Here is a 21,941-nt window from a genome sequence, read left to right as displayed (position 1 = left end):
ACTCTTCTCTCACAGTGTGTCCAGCACTATGTGACTACATATAATGCATTCCATATGATCTCTTAATCGAGTTCTTTTTATTGTTTTTAGGTCCTAACAGCTATGTACATGTTTCTGTACATTGAGCATAGTAGACCTTCTTTACTTATTACCCGCGTCCTGAAGACGGGTCTTGGTACATCACTAGCAAAATTCAGTTCATTCAAGTGCTGTGCCTTGACCCAGAAACACATTTGAGTGTTGACGTTGATAACCCATGTTTTGTAAAAATATATACATGGCTTAAGTCACTGCTACTAACATCACGTAATTATAAATACAGATCAGTTATACTTGCATTTGATACAGAAATAGCTGAAAGTGATTTTCTCATTTTTTCCCCCTCTGTCGTTCTTCAATTAACGCTTGTAATTATCAGTGTTTTATGTGTTTTTATATGATTAATATTTTTTGTGATATATGAATTAAAATATGTTTTTGATATCATGCCTTTGGTAGGACACGTAATTTGATATTTAACATCATCTGTCGAGTAGTCTACCTACATCCGATGTGTGGTGGAGATGGGTAGCTACTGGTGTCTTTGCTACTTTGCTGGCAATGGCTGTGCAGCCAGACCTATCTCAAGAGTAAAGTGAGCAGTACAAGAAGTTACACAAAGGACAGCAATTACTATGGTTCAAACAAACACTGATTCAAGGTTTCTGAGTAAAAGGATATACTTTTATTTACACCATCAGTTATAAAACAGTTCACTATTATAAAGCAGCAGAAAATCACAATCTTAATATACTTCAATAACACCCAATCAATTCTGGACAAGTTAAGCTCAAAATGAAATGTGAGCAAAATGGCACTCCAGTAATTTAAAAGGGAGACAAAGACAAGGTTATTCAAAATCAACAACACCAACAAGTTATAGGCAGGGCTATCATCTAGAAAAGGCTACTACAACTAGGATTCAAGTCAAAAGGCCTGGCCCAATGTTAATGGTTCAGAGTCTTTGCAGAGGATCACACAGTTCAGAATAGTTTGCGGTTAAGTCTTTGCTAAGATTTCAAAACAAAGTTGGTCGGAAGAAAAGTTATTCAAAGGAGAAGAGAAGGACAAGCCTTCGGAGAGGCGAAAGATTTCAAGCACTTTCACTGCAGTCGGATGGAATGGATGATTGGATTTGCACAGTACCTTAAATGGAGAAGAATGCTGTAGCTGAGGCAGTTGTTCCTGGCAGTTCCTGCAGGCTCATGGTTCCTGAAGCTTCAGTCGTGGTGACGAGAAGGAGGACATATGGAGGGTCCTGAACTGCCCAGGGAAGAAGCCAGCAGTGGAGCAAAACATTGAATAAAAGGTGCGCTCCTTAACACAAACAGGTTCCGTTCCTCCTGGCTATCCGGTTCACTGCAGCGATGGACAGCATAATTCGACCAGGAAAGGGAGGCCCGGCGTTTGGTGTTTGGCAAGCTGGTTGGTTCCACCAAGCTCAAGGGAAGAAGATTCCTTGCAGATCTTCTCTGTCGTCAGAGTTTTGGGTGATTCGGACCTGCAGCAGGGCTTCACCTGGATGTCCAGTAGTTGCAGCAGTCCTCTTCCTTCAGCTCCTCGTTGGTTCTCTTGTTCCAGTGGCGACTCTGCCTTCCAATCCCACAGACTGGCTTTTTATGCACCAAATCCCCCATTCACACAGCCTGGCTGTCAATCACACAGTAGGGTGACTGTCCTTGCAGGACAGCCACCTATCCAATCAAACTAGAGTTCGACTTGGGTCTCCAAGGAGACCCTGTGCAGGGGGCCTCAAACCCCTCCCTCACATCCTGTCCACCCATACAATCATGCGCCTAAGGAGGGCTTCTGGGCAGAAGCCTGCCAAAGGACGGAGAACAAAGGAACCAAACCTGGTTTGGCGCGCAGAGTAAAACACGAGAAAGACCTTTACAAAAAAGAAATGGTGAATAAACCCGACCGGTACCAAATAAAATAAAATGGGTCCAGTGGGTTAGAGTTTGAGGCTACCACCATAGCCTCTAACAGTACCGAGGCTATTTTCATAATCCGCAGTAGGATAAAAATGGTAGATACCACTGCCACCAGCCAAATTTTAGAGAAAGGGGAACGAAATAATGTTCCATGAGAATCAGACAAAAAGGGATAACTATTAACCCTTCCAGTACTCGTTGGGAAGATAGGGTGTACTGGGTCTGTAGATTTAAAAAGACTAGTAAAGTCAATGGCAACTTTAAATGTTCTGGGAGACAGTAGTCAGTCACAGAAAATGGAGTTTAAAGTGGGAAGTCTAAAAAGACAAACTTGTGTCACTGAACTAAAGGTGATGTGTGACACACAGTAAAAAGATGATGCCTATGGAGTGGGTGAGACTCCATAGTACATGAGCACAAAAATGTACAACACACAGCAAAACACATGTAAGAGTGGGAACAAAAGGCTCACACTCTTACCAGGTAGAAAAATTAAACCCTAGGAATCGAGCAAAGCTGCAGAGGGACTCAACAGGTAAGGGAAATTAGCCATTCTAGACAATTCTCCCTAACACTAGCTAATGCCTGCATTTAGTCTTGGGGTACTCAGCACTTTACACACTTTTTCATAAATGTATATTGACTTATAATATGATATGATATGATAGTTTATTTATATAGCGCCTATACACAATGTGTTTCAAAGCGCTTCAAGGCAAGGGAGGGAACAAGGGAACAAACAATGACATTCTTACAGGCCATGAACAGTAAGGATGTGAAATTAACTATCGTACTTGGCCTGATGACATTAAAGATAGTGCAAGAGCTAAAACATAGATAAGGAAGGATCGGGGAGAGTGGGAAGGAAATGGAAACAGACAGGCGACTACTGTACTAGGCCCGACGACATTTCTGGTAGAGCCGGAAAAAAAAACAAGAGGTGAGGGAGAGGGGTGCAGAAAGGGAGGGGAGGAACAAAACAAGCAACTATCATATTAGGCCTGACGACATTTCAGATAGTGCTGGAGGGGAGGAAAAAACCAGTAAGGGGAGGGAAGAGGAGACAGACGAGGTTACTATCATAGTAGGTCCAAGGACAATTCTGATAGGGTAAGGGCATAGAAGAAAGTAAGGGGAGGAGATAGGAAAAGGTAGAAGGGAAAGGAGGAGGGAACAGAGAGTTAGCAGTCAAAAGACTGGAGAAGCAAGAGGGGAGAGTGAATACAATTGCAGAAGTCAATAGTAACACATAATGTTGCAAGCCAGGATACAAGATGAAGATGGGAACAGCATGATTCAGGGCCACCATGAGTACAAGATGCAAAAGAAGTTCAGCATGAGAGTTGAGAAAGGGTGACACACCATGAATGAATGAAGTCCATAAAAGTCAAATCCAGCATTGACCATAAGACGGTGATAGTGAAACCAGAATGTATGAGGACAGACTCCTGCAGAAGTAGGCTTGAGTGGGGTGAGGGGGGAGCAGGGTAGAAGAATCAAGCAAAACAGGCAACACCTGTGTGCGAGAATGGGGGGGCACAAGGGAACATCACGGGGGACCAGAGGGAGTAACACATGTTGGTACATGCCTACCTGCTGTCTGAGCAGGGGGTCGGGCCCTGGGTCCTCCTGGTCCGAACATGTCCAAACAGGAATTCCCCTTTTCATCGTCTGCCCTTCGCTTAGGACGCCCGGGCGAGAGACGCCCTTGATCTAATAGTTAGGAGCAGGAAGGAAGAGGCAGGGCTAAGAAGGTGGGTGGTACTTGCTAAGTGGTGATAAAAAGCGTAAAACAGGAAGGCACCAGGTGGGTGGGGCTTGCGAAGTGGTGGAAAAGAGCAGCAAACAGGAAGGCACCAGGTGGGCTGGGGCTTAGGCCAGGTGACCTAGATCCACTTGCACCTGCTTCCCATCTGCAAAGGAAAAGAGGCTGGAGGGCTCCTTAAGTAGGAAAAAGAGCGGCAAACAGGAAGGCACCAAGTGGGCAGGACTTGCTAAGTGGTGAAAAAGAGCGGCAGGCAGGAAGGTACCAGGTGGGCGGGGCATAGGCCAGGTGACCTAGATCCACTTGCAACTGCACCCCATCTGCAAAGGAAAAGAGGCTGGAGGGCTCCTTAAGTAGGAAAAAGGAGCGGCAAACAGGAAGGCACCAGGTGGGCGGGGATTGCTAAGTGGTGAAAAAGAGCAGCAAACAGGAAGGCACCAGGTGGGCGGGGCTTGCTAAGTGGTGAAAAAGAGCAGCAAACAGGAAGGCATCAGGTGGGCGGGGCTTGCTAAGTGGGGAAAGAGAGCGGCAGGCAGGAAGGCACCAGGTGGGCGGAGCTTAGGCCAGGTGACCTAGATCCACTTGCACCTGCTCCCCAACTGCAAAGGAAAAGAGGCTGGAGGGCTCCTTAAGTAGGAAAAAGGAGCGGCAAACTGGAAAGCACCAGGTGGGCGGGGCTTGCTAAGTGGTGAAAAAGAGCCGCAAACACCCCTCACCGACCTTCCCCGGGGGCCTGCATTTGGTTTACCTTGTTACCAATTCATTTTTGTCTACCTTGCAGCCCCCCCCCCACAATTTATTCTTTGCCATACCCCCCTCAAACCTCCCTAGAAAAAAAAGACACTGACTCGGGTTGTGGATGTACAGGCCGCAGTTGCTTTATTTAAGCAGGAGATAGCTTACAAGTGCTTCGTTACTTGTTACTTAGTAATACAGCATCAGATTATTCTGCTCTGTGCTGCACACCCTTACACTCCCTACTTGATGGCGAGCAGCATCTGTTTAGCAGAACTGACGCCATTAACCTTTCCACTTTTATTAACTTAGAATGAACTCAAACTTGATGGCGGCAGCATCCATTGCGCGGAGCTGACACTATCAACCTTTCACTTTATTAACTTGAACTTCGAACACTCCCCTTTTCGGTTAAACAAAGCCGCTTTGTTTCATACCAAACGAGCAAGCCTACAACATTTGATTTGAAGACTGGTAAATAAAGTTCCTAAGCGATGAGGCTCAGGAGCAAGTCTCCTAAATGCATTGGCTTTTGAGCCATTCTTTGACATAGGAACTATTTTGCTTCACATAAACTGATTGGAACATATATTGATGTTGAATTAAATTAGTTTTCAACCAAAACTAAAAAGCTATGTGAATGACTCACTGTTATTTTAGAGAAATATTACACTTATGAGTGAACATATTTACCTACACACGAGAAATTGAAGTACCGGAAACCATAACGAAAGAGAAGTTTGATTTTGAGAAGTATGAGAGCATTAGGCATTGCTGGGGGGTTACGCTCAACTTTTTGCTTCTTACTTTTTGACTCCCTCAAAAATCATTTTGCTTCCAAAAATGAGTACTCACACTTCAACATCTTATCTGGGGCACTGGATGGCCTATGAGGTCGCTTCATTCTTCCTTTTTATTGTGCAATGTATCCCACTATGATTCAGACCCCTAGCATTTGCTCACAAGTGCCCCACTGTCATTTTTACTCCTTTGTTTCCCACTGCATATTTGCTCCACTGCAATTTTGTCCCAGGCTGTCACCCTTTCATTTGCCCCACTGGGGTTTGGCGTCCTACTATGTCCCTTATTTTGCTCCCTGGTGCCCAATGCCATTAGTGCTCCACTGCAATTTTGATCCTCAGTTTAATTCACGTGACTGGGTCTTGGATGTCGAACCTTAATCTTGTACCATGCTGAGTTGTTCCCAGGGACTTGACCAGAACTCTGCACTCCCTGAGATCCCCTCTCGGAACTAGTCTCACCCCATGTCTACTTGGTATGCACGCTCCCTATGTCTTCCACTCCTTCTCATAAATAATAATAATAATTTAGCATTTATATAGCGCTACAAACTGTCAGGTATCTGAGCACTGCCTATTATTACCCACGGTTTGTGGTGCTCATTTATCGACCTCGGAAGGATGAAAGGCTGAGTTTGGCCTTGCCCGGGATCCGAACATGCATCAGCAGGCTCTGCACAGATGTCAAAGCGAGCGCTCTACTCACTGTGCTATCCGACCGGCTCACTGTGCTATCATGTTCCTTCGATTCTTATCCAGGAGGAGTTATTGCATATTGTCCACCTATGGGGATACCAACAGACGCCAGTGTGCATCAGGATAACTCCGTCCAAGTACCTTTACCCAAAGGACACCACTATGGAGACATAGCCACACTGGGGTACTCCAGTCTCCCACTAACCTCTCCACACTAACATTCATTCTCTCATATGCTTGAACACTGTATATGCATACCAGCTAAGCCGCTAGCAGATGAAAATGAACCGTACCAACACCCAGCAAGCAGAATGCTACACCTCTACAACCCACTTTAAAATCACAGTCCAGACCATGCATCCCAACAAAATGGGCACACTAGGCTCCTCTCTCTGGACAAACAGACCCACACGTAGAGCTCAGGGTACTTACGGACTGCATGCATTAATACAGCAGCCACGCTATCTTGCATTTCCCCCCTCTGTTCCCCATTAACCCAACCTGCCCCACTCATTCAGATCCACCAGCGTGTCTAGAGACATGTACTGTGTAAATCCCAAAAGCACAACATAAATCGATGCATGGGGAAACCAGGCATCCTATGCAGTTTAGGTCTGCAATGCAAACAGTCGCTGTGTCTGAATCCTTGCAGTTCCACCTTCGCCAATTCATTAGTCTATGGATTGTTTTTCTGAATTTAGCTCTCGTGGTTGAGGTTCTGCCACTTCATGGGTCAAAGCAACGTTGGGATCCACTTGCCAGCTGAGGATTGCAGGCTTTGGGTGCACCCCGCCTTTAGGTGCATACCATTTGCTTCTCATGCAGGCTTGTCTGTGGCTTTAGTCTGTTGATGCAGGCACAAAACCTTGTGTCCTCATGCGTTGAGCCATGCTTGTGACCTGGTTCGGGGTATTGGCACAGGACTTTGGCCACTCCTGGTACAAATTGGCTTTGTTAAATGTTGTTTTGCTACAATTCTGCAGAGGCCAATGTAGCAAGACTAATTGGAATAATGAACCACTATATAGTTTAGTTTAGTTTAGTTTGTTTATTTGTATAGCACAGCCGAACCCTCAGGTAATTGGGCGTATTGTCTTAGGAACAGCAGTGTTACAGAAAGTTGCACATACATACAGGGTATAACATAGGAGGGTGTAGCACAATAGTTAGTATGAAGGACCCGGTAACAGAGTGGTCCGTGCAGAAGTATATATTAGTTACAATGGTATATGTCGCCTAAATGGTGATACCTCTATAGAACATGGAGAACATATGTGCCGGATTTGGCTGATATATACATATTGTTCTATTAGAAATGACCCTTTGGAATGCCACATGGTTTCCATGAACTTTGAGAGCATTCTAGAGTGTGGCTCCCCTAGAAAGAATACACCCCTCTTTGCAAAGGATGCTGTTCTAGTCTAGGAGACCATCTGCAGCCTTTAGTAGTCGGAATGTTTGGACAACTCCAGTCAGCCCATGCCAGCATAGTGAATTGTGAGGGTTCATGTGAATCGTGTTCCAAAACATCACGAGAGTCACAGGTGTAAGACCATAGCCCATCTTGTTTGAAATTAATAAAGCTCTAACTCACCCCTACTAGCATTAGGCCTTTATGTGGCACACCATCGTATTAATGGCTACATCAGTGGCACCGTTTCAAAGCTCGGTCATCCCTTGTAATGCCATGCCACCTTTTCTTTCTGAACAGCCTGCCTGCCTGACTTCTTCAAGGCCGATGTATCCGACAGTGCCTGCTTGACGTGCCCACCACACACCCTGCCTTCTGCAAAGGGTGCCACCACCTGCCCGTGTGAGGAAGGCTATTTCCGGGCCGCTGAGGATCCACTCTGGTTGCCGTGTTCTCGTAAGTTCTCTTCATTTGCTTTTGCTGTCATATGCTTCAATGTGTACTCGTCATTTCCAATGTGGTTGACTTGTGGTAGAACTTTGTAGCTAAGGTATTTCAGCTCAGGCAGTTCAGTATCTGATAGATGCGGGGATGGAGCTAGGGGCGGAGACTTGGCAGTCAATGTTAATCTCTGTTTCATTGATTCGCTGTAGTACTTGAACACACTGGAGTGTGGGGAGTGGTGCATATCTGGAGAAAAAAAATAGGTTCTTGCCCGTCTAGATTCTCCTTCCTGCAAAAGACCACTCCTAGAAGCCCCCTGAGTCTCAGCCCGTCTTCTTTAGGCAGCCGTCTACAAAGAGAAGGGCAGAGGATCAGATACCCAGCAGTGGTACACAACTCTTCCTTACCCTCCCAACACCCGCTCAACTGCGTTTCTACCAGGGGTGTTGCTAGGTCTGGAAAAGATCGGGGGCTAAGCTAATGTCGGGGCTAGCTATAGCCTTTCGGTTGTAGTCCCTGAGCTTCCATCCAGGACTACAACCAAAAGACCCGGAGCTATAGCCCCCCTCAGCCCACCCTAGCAACACCTCTGGTCTCTACCAACCTCCTTGCAACAGGTGATCCAGGAGAGGTGGGCAAGGGGCACGTTTGTGGCACCAGGCAAGTATGGGCGAGTCATCCCAGAATGGTGTGTTGGCTTAGATAGCCTTGACTGAGAGCTCCACCCCTATTCCAGCATTGGTCAGTGCCTTTTTGTTGTAGTTGTTTGCATTGCAGCTGTCATGTCTCTACTGTAATGTTTTCCGTCTATTGCTTTAGGTGTTCAGGGTTCACCTCCTCTGCTGAGTCCCAGCATTTTCTGTTGCAATTTGGGCTTTTCCTCTGACAATTTTTCTTTGCTTCCCACAGGGCCCCCTTCACCACCTCATGCCATCTTCGCTGTCGGCATGGGTGCCAAGGTGGAGCTGAATTGGTCTCAGCCGCGTAGCTCTGGTGGCCGGAATGACGTAACTTATACGGTCATCTGTGAGCAATGTCGTTCTGACTCCCGGGAGTGCTACCCCTGTGATTCCAGCGTGAGCTACTCCGAGGTACCCCAAGGGCTGAATGGCACAACACTGACTGTCTTTGACCTGGAGCCATACATGAACTACACCTTCTCTGTGGAAGCGCGGAATGGGGTATCTGCCTTCAGCTCTAGCCGCAGTCTGGGCACTACCAGCATCAGTGTCAATCAGACAGGTAAAAGTGATGTGGGCACTCTTGTGACCCTAGGGAGTTGCCATGCGGACCTTTGTGCTTCTATCTACACTTTCGCTCTGAATGGGGTCACTCAGCTGAGTCTTTACCACTGCCTTCGGGGGGATTGGAGGGGCTTGCTACAAAACAGGGGTCTGCAACCTTTGGATCTCCATATGTTTAGGCATACACCACCCATGATCTCTCACTATTGACAATGTTGGCTAGGGCTGATGGGATTTGTAGTCTGAAACATCTGGAGAACCAAAAGAGAGGGAACAGAGTGAGGAATGTAACTAAAGGCTGCTCCTGGGTGGGATGGAGAGTGTAGGAAAGCAGCATAATGCTTTTCAAAGGGGCGGGGATAAGGATCATGATTTGTTGTGCACACTTAACATTTGCATTCTTGTCTTTGCCTTGTGCATCCCACAGAACCCCCAAGAGTGACATCGGTAAACCTGGACAGCCGAAACAGCAGTACCCTCAGCCTCTCTTGGACTGTCCCCCAGCGCCAGCAGAGTCGAGTTTGGAAGTACGAGGTCACCTATAGCAAGAAAGTGAGTGGTCCTCTTCTCACCTAAGTAGACATGCTCAACACCACATCACCCAAATGCAGAATCACCTCCCCCCATCCAGTCTTCCCTCTGCATCTGCCATGTGTTCTGCTTCATGCTTCTAAGCGCTGTTATTTATCACAAATAATATATACCCAGTGAAGGGCAGAGCAGCCAATTGCATGGGGTCCCTGAGCACACTTCAACAAGCTTTATATTGTCTCCGCTTAGAGCAGCGCATAATGCACTGTTGTTAATGGTCCCACTATCTTGCCGCCATTAATGTCAATATTGCTGTTGTGAAAGGTAGAGTTGGTAATTTGCATCCGGTGATCTGCGATCAGCAGCACACTTCAACTAGCTTTCCTCTTACTCCCCTTCATGCTGTCTTCTTTACCAGAGTACTTTGCAAATGCCCAGATGACAACAGAACACATTCTTTTAGTCCTGCACTTCAGTTACAAGTTCCAGCCTCATTGGCGCCCTCTTTGCTGACCTTCCTACTCCTCCTACACAGCCACTGCATAATCCGGACGAATGTTTGAGGCCTGAAACCTCGGGTTCCCACAGCCCTCAATCTAGTGGAGTCTCTATGGAGCAGCTGAGGTCGCTAGACCTGGTCGCTCTGAATGAATCACAAGGTTTCCTGTAACATTCGGGGGAAGGGTGACCTCCCTCTCCCTCCTAGAAGTGGGTCTGCCTAGGGAAATGAAGGTGCATTAACTGGCAGGGTCTCCTGCTCACCCTCACTCTAGCACGAGTTCTGTACTCTACAGGCTAATGTTTCCATTTGGGGGTTGCTGTTGGTACTGTTCAGAAGAGAATTGCCTGGCATTTCGGTGCTGGACTGCCCATGGGCAGGACAAAGACTGATATGTCGTGGAAATTTCTCTTCTGTGAAAGGATGGTGAGCTAAATAATTCGGTTGAGACTCTAACCCGAGATATAGGCCGTTAGATAGACACTCCCAGAGCCTCCCTTATTTGTCCATTTGGGGGAGAGCGAGTTAAAAGAAAAAATCAATCAAATTGGGTTTTCATATCACTCATTATGTTGGGGTCCAGCTTCCAAGTGAGAGACCTGGTATTGAACCCATGCTGCTCTGCTTCCAAGACGAGCACTTTGCCCTAGAGCTATCCTTCCGGCTCTAACCAGAGTGGGACTTTTCTATAGACAGTGGATGGGGAAAAGGGACTGCACTCTTCACCTGGCACCTTTTCCAGTCCCCATCTTAGTACTGGCTAAGTACTAACTCGCTTTTAGGGCCTGATTTCTCTTCCAGTTTCGCCTCCTCTTCCCATCTCTCCCGTTCTTCTTGCTGTGTCCCTTTTCTCCTTCACACATTTTGCTGAAAGGGCCAGAAGGCAGTATTCATTACTTTGCAAAGAAACATTCGTACATGCAAGCATGCACCACCTGAATGTACGTACCGTACGTACGTACATACATCCATGCATGCATAGATAGAAGCTGGGAAAAGACAATGGAGACTCTTGTTGCCAATTCTTTTAGGCCTCTATAAGCCCAACTTCTTCGATTTGTTGATCTGGCCAGTCCCTTTGTTTGTTTAATTTGTATTACTAAATTATGCTGGGTACCCTTTAGTTGTATTTTTATTCAGTTATCCACCTTTCTCCTAGTCTACTAATCCTAGTGTGACAAAGATCCTTCAAAATTGGACTTGCTCTGCAGTTTACAAAATGGAAATGTACCTGCTGGTGAACGGTGCTTTCATGGTTTAACATTTTTTCTAATCTTATTTCTTGTGCTCTCCTCACTTTAAAGAATGATCAGAACAGCTACTCTGTGCACCGCTGCGAGGGAACCTCAGCCACCATCCCAAATCTGGCCGCGGGCACCATGTACGTTGTGCGTATCCAGGCCCTGATGCAGGAGGGCCAGGGCACCCTCAGCAAGGAGTATGAGTTCCAGACCCTCTCGGAGGGTGAGTACCGGTGACCTGATTTTCAAGGTCCTGCTAGCCTTAGCAAGGATGAACACTTCCAATGGAAACTAGTAGGAGTTATCTGAAATCTTCAAGCCTTCGAGTTACTTAGCATGGTTATTAAGACCCACAGTGAGAAGAGTAACAATTAAGCTAATATTTAGGAGAGCAGAGTTGGCAAAAATAAAGGGTAATCTTTACACTAGCCAATGAGGAAAGCAAGTGTGCACTTGCAGTGATGCCTCTATTGCAGATGTGTTTTATATGCATGCACTAAATTTAATAGAAAAGCATGAGGTCAGGAAGCACCTGTAAAGGTGTACAAGGAGGGGACTGAAACACATGTGACATTGTTATAAACTTTTATTGGTCAAGAAAATAAAGAGAAAACTAACCTTCCTGTCTCTAAAAAGGGGGTTCTGATGCTTGTTAATCTGCTTAGAATCACATGCTGTGCATATGGTCCGAGATCCAGTGGTAAGCGCAGAGTATTGCATCTTGTCTTTCGGGGACCGAAAGGGAATGTCGGCATAGGCGTGTCTGTAACACTATCTGTAGCCGTGTCAAGTGACAGTGATACTGCACAACAGGCCAGGCAATCTGCACCGGCACATGTCCAAGCCACCGCCCCTGCACAAGAGGATGCTGCCAGCAGTTCAGCATCTCTGCCCCCAGTGCCAACTGCAACAAATGTGCCGGCCATCACCACCAACATCCCCAGCGTCGCCACGCTGCCTGAGTTGACACAGGTGCCACGGGAACCCATCGTGCCCACCCAAACCAACACAGAAGGCAGCTGCACTGCAGAGGAGGCGGTCTGTAGTGACAACAGTGCCCCGGCAGAGCACTCTGATACTGGGCCACAAGGGGAGATGCCCACATTTGATGACCTGGGATCCTTCCATCAGCTGGAGTTTAGTCCCACATCACTCCGAAGTCCCATGAGGTCACCCACCACATCTATGGCAGAGCTTAATTCCCGCATGCAGCGGATGGAGGAGCAGCAGGCTACCCTCACCCAGCTGGTGGAGAGGCAGCTCGAGGAATCTAGGCTGCAAAGGGAGCGCTACAGCACGTCATTGCGTCGCCTATCAAGGTCCATTGGACGCTTTGCCAGCACTATTGTCACCCTGGAATGCCATGTGCGGGAGGGTAATGACAACACCTCCAGGCTCATAGAGTCCATGTTGATTGGGCAACAGGCAAATATTGCACGTATGCCATCCATACCTGATTCTGTGCCATCCAATACCACCACCCCATCCAGCTCCACTACTGCCAGTCCAAAGAGGCGCTCGAGTCGGCTAACGGGGCTCTCGGGCAAGGATGCACAGGCACAGAAGCGCACACGGAAGTGATGGCATGTGTGTGGGGCACTGCAGGACACACGTGGACTTGAAGGGTGTGAGGGGTGGGTACGTTTGGGTGGTGGGGGAGGTTGTTTTGGGTGTTTGAACATTGGGGCCTGGGTGGGGGTGGGTACGTTTGGGTGGTGGGGGAGGTTGTTTTGGGTGTCTGAACATTGGGGCCTGGGTGGGGGTGGGAATGTTTGGGTGATGGGGGAGGTTGTTTTGGGTGTTTGAACATTGGGGCCTGAGTGGGGGTGGGTACGTTTGGGTGGTGGGTGGGTACGGGTGTACAGCTTCCCTAACCATTGCACCTCCTTCCCTATTGTTAAATCATCAATATATCATCATTTGAAATCAAAACATACATGTGTGGACATCTATCATTTAATTTGCAGTACGACAAATCATTTATTGCCATCACCATGTCCATGCATTGCTGTGAATGTGCTGTGTCTCAAAAGTTCATCCCGTGCTCTTTGGCCATCAAGTGGACCACCAGGGGGAGGTGGTGCCATCCCATCCCCATCCCCATCTCCATCCCCATCCCCATCTCCATCCCCATCCCCATCTCCATCCCCATCTTCTTCACCTGCGTCTGGGGGCATTGGGATGTTCCTGCGCAGGCAGATATTGTGCGTCATGGCACATACGAGCGTGATTTGACCCGTCTTCACTGGGCTGTAGAGCAGTGATCCGCCAGATCTGCTCAAACAGCGGAACCGGGCATTCAGCAGTCCGAATGTCCTCTCAATCATTCCACGTGTGCGGACATGTGCCCTATTGTACGCCTCTTCATGCCTGTTCCTTGGTCTCCGTACAGGTGTCATCATCCATGGCGTGAGTGCATATCCAGCATCACCTACATAGGACGTAGATGGGGGGGACAAGTCAGTGTTTGTTGTATCATGTCTTCATCTGATGCTGTGCTATTTTGTATCATTGTTCATTCATGCATGTGTGCCATGCAGTGGTTGGAAGTCTTTATCGGCCATCATAGTGGATGTAGCCAAATGGATATTGACCTCCACATTTACGTGCATGTGTACTCTGCCCTGCGGGTGACATTTGATTGTGAGTATCGCATAGTGCAGTGATGTGCACACATGGCAGAGTCACTCCACTGTAATGAAGTAGTTAATGCAGGACGTCTCATTTACAGGCATCATGTGCATTGGGAGGACAGTGTTCCATTTGTGGGTGGGTGTTTGCAGTGGCACAAGGCGTATGGGACAGTGACAGTATCGGCTGTGTGTGTCATGTGGCAGGGTGTGTACGGGCATACTGTGTTGACCTGTCATGTCTTCCTTTGTGATGTTTGGGATCCGCTGTCTATTTGGTTGATGGCAGGGGGGGGATGCATGTGCGGTCACAGCGGCACACTCACATTGCACATTGGCCTGGAGACACACACACCACTTCAACAGGGTCGAAGCATTGTCAGCTGTACTCACCTAATAGCCATGTGTTTTGTCCAGCATAGCGTTCCATGTACCGTGGAAACGTGGAATTCCGCAGTACCATTGAGTCATGGGTTGAGCCTGGGAAACGTGCGCAGCAGTGTGTTATCTGTAGCGTGGCATCACATACCATCTGTACATTCAACGAGTGATACTGTTTCCTATTGCGGAACACCATCTCAATTGCACGTGGTACTGTCAGCTCAATGTGGGGGCAGTCAACTGCACCTATGCAATTTGGCATGCCTGCTATGGCATGGAAGGCCAACTTGGTGGCAATGACCTCGGGGAGGGTAAGGGGTAGGGCTATGTGTTCCGACACATGGCGCAACAGGGCATCCAGTATCTGTACCAGGATTTTTGAAAAACAGGGTTGTGATATGCCGTGCAGCTCACCGACCGTGTGTTGATAGGTGCCACTGCCAAGGAAATGCAGCACAGACACAACCTTCAGGAGGGGGGGGGCGGCGGTGGGGGTGTCTATGTGACTGCTGATGTTGTCCTCAATCATGGCAGTGATGTACAGGATTGTTGGACGGTCCAGCCGGTATAGTGTGTGGATCTGTCCTGGGGTAAGGTTCCAGGGTGAGGCCCTGATGCGTGGTATTGCAGGCTGCCTGCGGGGTTGTGCCGGCTGGACAATGGGGTTTGCCATAGGTGCAGGGTTGGCTGGTTGGCGCCTCCGCCTCCTCCTCTGCACCATTACTGCCATCATGTGCAGTGCTGCCTGTTGGTTGAGTAGGCCCAGTCCAAGTGCAACTAGAGCTGCTGCCTGCATGGTTTTGTGTTGTGTTGGGCTGGGTGTGGCCCTTTTGTAGGCTCCCAGTGTGCTGCTGGGTCCAGCTGGGCTAATCTGGTGCTCCTGTGCCCTGATTCAGTTCAGCAGGCACTGTTTAACATCATGTTCACGTTGGCGGCGGTACTGCCACCGTGATCACAGTTTTAACGCCATTTTTCTGGTGGTGTTTCTGTGTCCGCGCTAGTTGTGATGCTCGCGGTGTTTCGTATTGCCAGTAACGGAGGGATTTCCGTGCAGGTGGACTTTACGGGACCCTTAACTCTGCGGTGGCGGTTGGGGAAGGTGCTATTTCCGGGGCCGCGGGTCATGATTGGGTGGACGCGGAAACGTTGCCGGTATGGTTATACCGGCAGCGTTAATTCCAGACCAGAGCACTTGTAATGAGGCCCATTGTTTATCTTTATTCAGACTTTTTCGGTTGTTTCCTCTTAAGTCACTTCGACGGCTATTCAAGCAACCTCGACAGAGCCGACGGCGGTGGATTTCAGCGCCTAAGATCCGGCGGCTGAGCCATCCAAGTCGCCGAGCCCTCAGGCCGGCCTACACAGTTGGGAGAGTGGGGTCGAAGTGGCCATATCTTTCGTTATGTCTCTCCTCTTTGCCCCTCTTTACCCTCAAGGTCTGGTCATCTTTGTTTATACCTTTCGCTATGGAAAGGACTCCATTTAGGTTCTGCCCTAAGTGTAGGGTCCGGTACCCATGGAAAGATGAGCACAAAATGTGTAATTCTTGTCTACCCCTAGATCACGACAAGAAGCGGTGTGCAGCGTGTAAGCTCCTTGGGCCTAAGACATTTAAGGAGTGCCGTGTAAAGCAGTGGGCCGCATACTGCATGTCGCGGGTTGAATTCTCTTTCCCCACCGCCACACCCACCGAAAGTGACGGGGGCACTGATGATGACCAGACATCCGTATCGGATGCCATCGTCCTTGAGGCGGACGCTTCTAGGTCCACCACACCCATCCCGACCCCTCTAGGCCTGACGTAAGTCTCACTTTTGGGACAACACCCAGCAACAGGGGCGTACAAAAACCAAGAAACACTAAACGGACAACCCCCCCATCGATTTCAACAGTTCTGTCGAAAAAGGTGGTAGCGCCAACAGGCCCGCCAAAAATTTCTACAGAATCCTCTGATCTGGTGGATCAGCAGCCTTCCCCGCATCCGCAGCAATGTCCTGCGACTGGGAACTCCAAAAATAAGGGCGCTACTTCTAAATCAGGTTTACATGCCGAAGCGCGGTCATCCAACGCACTGGCACCCCCCTAAGGCCACGGTAGGCCCGAAACCTACTCCTAGGCCTCCTAGCTTTCCCACAGGTGAAAAAACAACCGCTAGGCCCTGTGATGCCGTGGTAGTCGGTAGATCTACCGCTGACCCATTGACTCATGCCGATTCGGCAGAGATTGAGGATAGTATCGCAAGGATTACTTGGGCGGTTGGGCTGACGCCTAATATACCGTCGAGACGCATGGAGCGTGCCGCGGACAAGTCTAAAGACACGCCATGGCGCCCCAGTACTCGCAAAACTTACGAGGGCAGTCAGGAGCCTCTGTCCAAGACCCTGGGGGACACATTTCGACGCCAAAGAGAGGAAGACAACATTTTTCCACCTTTGGGCCCTTCTGGTTCATCTAAGTGGACCAGGGAGAAATTTGAAGGATGCATGGACCATCTAGAAAGGTGTCATGATGCCTACCTCTAAGGAGCCAGGCCGGGCCCAGCAACCCCAGAGGCAGACATCATTTACTCCTGGGAAGTCTCAGCGGGCCCAAGTCGGGGCCCTTTGGACTCAGTCCTGGCGCCGTAGGCGCCAGGCTCATAGTGGACCCCAGTCCTGGCGCCTTAGGCGCCAGGCTCATAAAGGAGGATTTATGTGTAAGTGCTTGGGTGCACACTTACCTGGTGCAGACCTTGCTGCTTCATCCAGGCCCTCTTGAGGCCTGGATGGGACTACTTTACCTGTGGGACTACTTTCCACCCGGGTGTGGTCGGGGAAGGATACATACCAGATTGGTGGAAGGATACATACCAGGAACTTCTTCCAAGGCTATTTAAACCCCACCCGAACAGCCACACGTGCTTCGCGTTGTTCTGCACCTAGCAGCTGGACGCTCACCGTGTCTGCTCCTGCATCCTGACTTCTTCCACGCCTGTCAACACCCTGGATCATCTGCAAAGGGAGAAAGGAGGAGAATTGGGGAAGAAAAGACCTTACCTGATAAATCTGCATCCCGGAATCATTTCACCTACAATCCTGAAAGGAAGACATCATTTTAAAAGGCATTTCACTACGATCGCTGCAGCGCTGCATTTTACTCACCTTTTCCAGGCGCCTCCAGCTTCAGCGGCGACCATCCCGATTTCGCCACGTTCCGGCGCCTAGGAGAAAAAAGATAAGAACAGAGGTGAGAGGGAGAAAAGGAATAAGGAAAGCGCTATTTCCAGAAAACTTACCCGTTGGGTTTTCCACTTCATTTCGGGTCCTGCTGCTGCCGGACCCCGGCCCCTAAGGGGAAAAAAGGTTAAGACATTAAATGAGCGTATACAAAGACATTACCCGAGCGCTCATCTCGAACTTACCTGTCTGCACGTTTCACTTCGGGTCGGCGCCATATCTCCGGCATACCGAACCCCGGCCCCTATGAGGAAAAAGACATGAGAATTAACGCTTGCTGCAAGAAGAATACGAACATTATTACGGCTTGAACTTTTGAACAGAACTTGTACTACGTCTTACCTGAACAGTCAAGCTTACCTGAACACCAATCCTCAATCCAGTGAAGTAACTCGGTTTCAACGCGCCCCTGCATCAGAAGCAGGATGGAGAGCTCTTCCTTCCAGATTCCAAGGTGAGGCTTCACAGGGGAATCGTGGAAGTGGTATCGTGGAGGGTTGGAAGGGAGTGGGAGGCTTGAGCACCATTCCATCAGTGGGTAACACTCCCTTTTCACGCACAGGAGGACATTCCTGCGAGCCTGAGAAGCTAGAGTTGAGGGGCCCATCCTGTTCATCTTGGGAATTCGGCGCCTCACCTTAAGGAAGCATCAGCACCCGAAGCCGCGCCTCCGTGGGAATCAGGTGAGCGTTACAGAACGCGAAGCCGTACAATAATCTCCCACCCGGGCGCTATGGAGACTTCTGAGACAGATCAGCTGGCCCAGCTTTTAGGGGTATTACGGGCAGAAGTGCACTCAGCCCGCCAGGAGACTAACGTTCTCAGAAGGGAACTAATCCTATCCAAGGAGAGAACTGATGATCTGGCCAAAAGGTTATTGCAGGGCCAGGCAGGACACACGCCTTTACCCGAGTCCGGAAGCGCTTCTACATCAATGGGTTCGAATAATCCGGTACAAATCAATCTGCCTGGACACATGCCATTGGCCCCGCCTGAACGTTTTGCGGGGGATCCCAAGAAATATGCTGTTTTTATGAACCAATGCCGTTTACACTTTTTATGCAGGCCCGGGGCCTTCCCCAACGGCCAGACCAAAGTAGCCTTTGTACTATCCTACCTCAGTGGCTGTGCTGCTGATTGGTCTATTCCATTGGTAAATCAGGATGATCCCATTCTCCGGGATTTCCAGGGCTTCCAGACCAGCATGGAAAGATTGTTTGCTCGACACGCGCAGGGACAGGCCCTTGACAACGAACTATTATCCTTGCGACAAGGTAATCAGGATCTTTTGCCTTATATTGCCACCTTTAATAGACTGGTTGTGGAAACCGGATGGCCTGAGGATAAGAGGATCACATTGTTTCATCGAGGCCTGCGCGGAGAGCTTAAGGATGTTATAGCTCAGATAGTAGATCCACCCCAGGCCTGCGCAGACTACATTGATTTAGTGGTTCAACTTGATCACAGACTTCAAAATCGAAAAGCAGATCGGCTCAAGTACGAAACCAGAGTACTCATCAAGACCCCCGTTAACTCCAAGAGTACTGACATTTCCGAACCTATGCAAATTGGTAGTGTTCAAGGACCTTTAACCCAGAAGGAGCGAGAGAGAAGGCGACAAATGCAACTTTGTTTGTATTGCGGGACTTCCGGTCACTTTCTTCAAAGTTGTCCGGTTAAACCACCCAAGAAGGTGGTTGGAGCCACTGATAACGAGTTATTGACACCTGGTTCGGGAAACGACCAAGCCCGACAAGCGTAGGGGTCCGCTTGCCGAGCTTGAAAACAAACTCTTTGACCTCGCACTTTGTCATGCCAATGGTGCTTGTGAACCCAAAACAGCCTCAGCAGTTGCATGCTATAAAAGCATACATGGACAGTGGAGCTATTGGAAATTACATAGACCGAGAATTGGCTTCCAGGATTAAGCTTCCTCTCCGCCCGAAAGTAACCCAAGATGTGATTACGACAGTTGACGGAACCGAAATAGCCTCGGGGCCGGTAACGCATTCCACTGTTGAAGTCACACTGGTGGGTCAGGATGGGCATCGGGAAGCAATCGTGTTTGACGTGATCAAGGCCCCACAATTTCAAGTACTTCTTGGAATCCCTTGGTTAGAAACACATAATCCAAGAATAGACTGGCGAGCTAAGAAGATCACTTTTCCTGATTGTGAACCAACTTGTTATCCAAGAAATCCAGCTAGGGGTCTGGCCTCTGCAACCTCCACCCCTGTACAGCTACCATCCGAATACCAAGAATTCCAAGACGTTTTTCAGAAAGAGCAGGCTAACACCTTACCTCCCCATCGTTCTTACGATTGCCAAATCGACTTGGTACCCAATGCTTCACTACCTTGCAGTAGGATTTACGCTCTTACTGAACCGGAGAACCTGCATTTGCGTCAGTATCTGGATCAATATCTGGCTAATGGCTTCATTCGCCCATCAAAGTCTCCAGTCTCTTCAGCTTTGTTCTTCGTACCTAAGAAGGAAGGAGACCTTAGGACCTGTATTGACTATCGCGCCCTAAATCAGATAACGATTAAGAATCGTTACCCTCTGCCCTTGATACCTGAGCTCATCGACCAAGTAAAAGACGCTCGTGTGTACACCAAGCTAGATCTCCGAGGAGCTTACCACCTGGTGCGTGTAAAAGAGGGCGACGAGTGGAAGACTGCATTCCGCACCAAATTCGGGCTTTTCGAATACCAAGTAATGCCCTTTGGTTTGTGCAACGCACCTGCCGCCTTTCAGTACTTCATGAATGATGTTTTACGGGAACTTATCGATGTTTGTGTCGTCGTTTATATTGATGACATCCTGGTGTACTCTTCCTCAGAATCCGATCACAGAAGACATGTCAGGGCAGTTCTTGGGAAATTGCGCCAGCACAGACTATTTGCCAAGCTCGAAAAGTGTGTTTTTCATACCACCGAAGTGGAGTTCCTCGGATTCATCCTGACACCTCAAGGAATCCGAATGGACTCGCGGAAGGTGGACGCCATTCTCAAATGGCCGTCCCCTAGCTCTGTGAAGGGAGTACAAAGCATGCTTGGCTTTGCCAATTTCTATCGAAGGTTCATCCCGGAGTTTTCTCAAACTGTTCAACCCATCACAGCTCTCCTAAAGAAAAATAAACGCTTCCAATGGACTCTTGAGGCCGAACAAGCCTTTCAGGACCTGAAAACCAAATTCACCTCTGCACCTGTGTTGAAGCACCCACACCCAGATCTCCCTTACATCGTGGAAACAGATGCATCCAGTTCGGCCATGGGAGCTGTCCTGTCACAAAGAGACCCAGACACTAACCAACTACACCCAGTAGCCTTTTGGTCCAAAAAATTCTCGCCACCTGAGATCAACTACGCAATTACAGACAAAGAGCTACTGGCTATTAAATCTGCCTTCAAGGCTTGGCGTCACTACCTTCTTGGAGCTAGACACACCATCACCGTCATTACGGACCACAGAAATTTGCAATATTTAAAGACGGCCAAAGCTCAATCTTCACGACAACTCCGATGGGCCTTATTCTTTGCGGAATTTGATTTTGTAATTACCTATCACCCTGGCTGCAAGAATGGTAAAGCAGACGCCTTATCCCGGATTGGCATGGAGGAGCCCAATTCAAGTATAGAACCTGTGCCAATCATACCTGAACAAAGACTTTTGGGCTTAATTTCATTGCAAACTTTGGAGGACATCCAAACGCAAGTAAAACAACTTTTAGACTCTTCAGCCTTACTGGAATGGAGTCAAAAGGGTCCTCACTTCAACGTCAAGGATGATTTACCCTACTTCCAGGAACGGTTGTTTCTGCCAAGTAAAGAATTTCAGGAACTTGTCATCACCCGTCATCACGAATCATTAATAGAAGGACACCCTGGTATCGCGAAAACAGAAGCAAAGATCAAACGCCACTTCTGGTGGCCCTCTTGGAGAAAAGACATAAAGTCTTTTGTGTTATCTTGCGGAATTTGCGCCCAAAATAAGAGTCAAAAGAAAAGGCCTGCCGGTTTACTTCAACCTTTGGACATTCCACCAGCACCTTGGCACACCTTGTCAATGGACTTTATAACTGACCTGCCTCCTTGTGGTGGTTACAACACTATCCTCGTAATAGTGGATCTGTTCTCTAAGATGGCCCATTTCATCCCTCTAAAAGGATTGCCGTCAGCTTCCACCTTGGCCAAGGAATTTATGGAGAATATAGTGCGCATACATGTTTTCCCTTCTATATTAGTCTCAGATCGTGGAAGTCAATTCATCTCTCATTTTTGGAAGAAATGTTGCCAACTGGCACAAATAGATGTGCGTTTATCCACCAGCCACCATCCCCAGACCGACGGACAAACCGAGAGAACCAATCAGAC

At 48.5% G+C, this 21,941-nt stretch overlaps 1 protein-coding gene across 2 annotated transcripts in view; it reads left to right on the top strand.

The window, feature by feature from the left end:
- The window catches only part of LOC138472198 (ephrin type-A receptor 2-like), a 197,500-nt gene that overhangs the window by 148,755 nt on the left and 26,804 nt on the right, over nt 1-21,941 (top strand). The window contains exons 4-7 of one of the 2 annotated variants that reach the window (XM_069610246.1): nt 7,681-7,836; nt 8,734-9,066; nt 9,496-9,620; nt 11,403-11,562. In XM_069610246.1, coding sequence (XP_069466347.1) covers nt 7,681-7,836; nt 8,734-9,066; nt 9,496-9,620; nt 11,403-11,562 — 774 coding nt within the window. The remainder of the gene's footprint in view (nt 1-7,680; nt 7,837-8,733; nt 9,067-9,495; nt 9,621-11,402; nt 11,563-21,941) is intronic. The other variant, XM_069610247.1, reaches the window with a different exon arrangement.

This window comes from Ambystoma mexicanum, chromosome 8 (assembly GCF_040938575.1).
Source record: "Ambystoma mexicanum isolate Mex_15411 chromosome 8, UKY_AmexF1_1, whole genome shotgun sequence".
NCBI classification, from domain to species: Eukaryota; Metazoa; Chordata; class Amphibia; order Caudata; family Ambystomatidae; genus Ambystoma; species Ambystoma mexicanum.
Note: the sequence above shows the minus strand (reverse complement) of the source record. Positions and strands in the feature narration are given on the sequence as shown.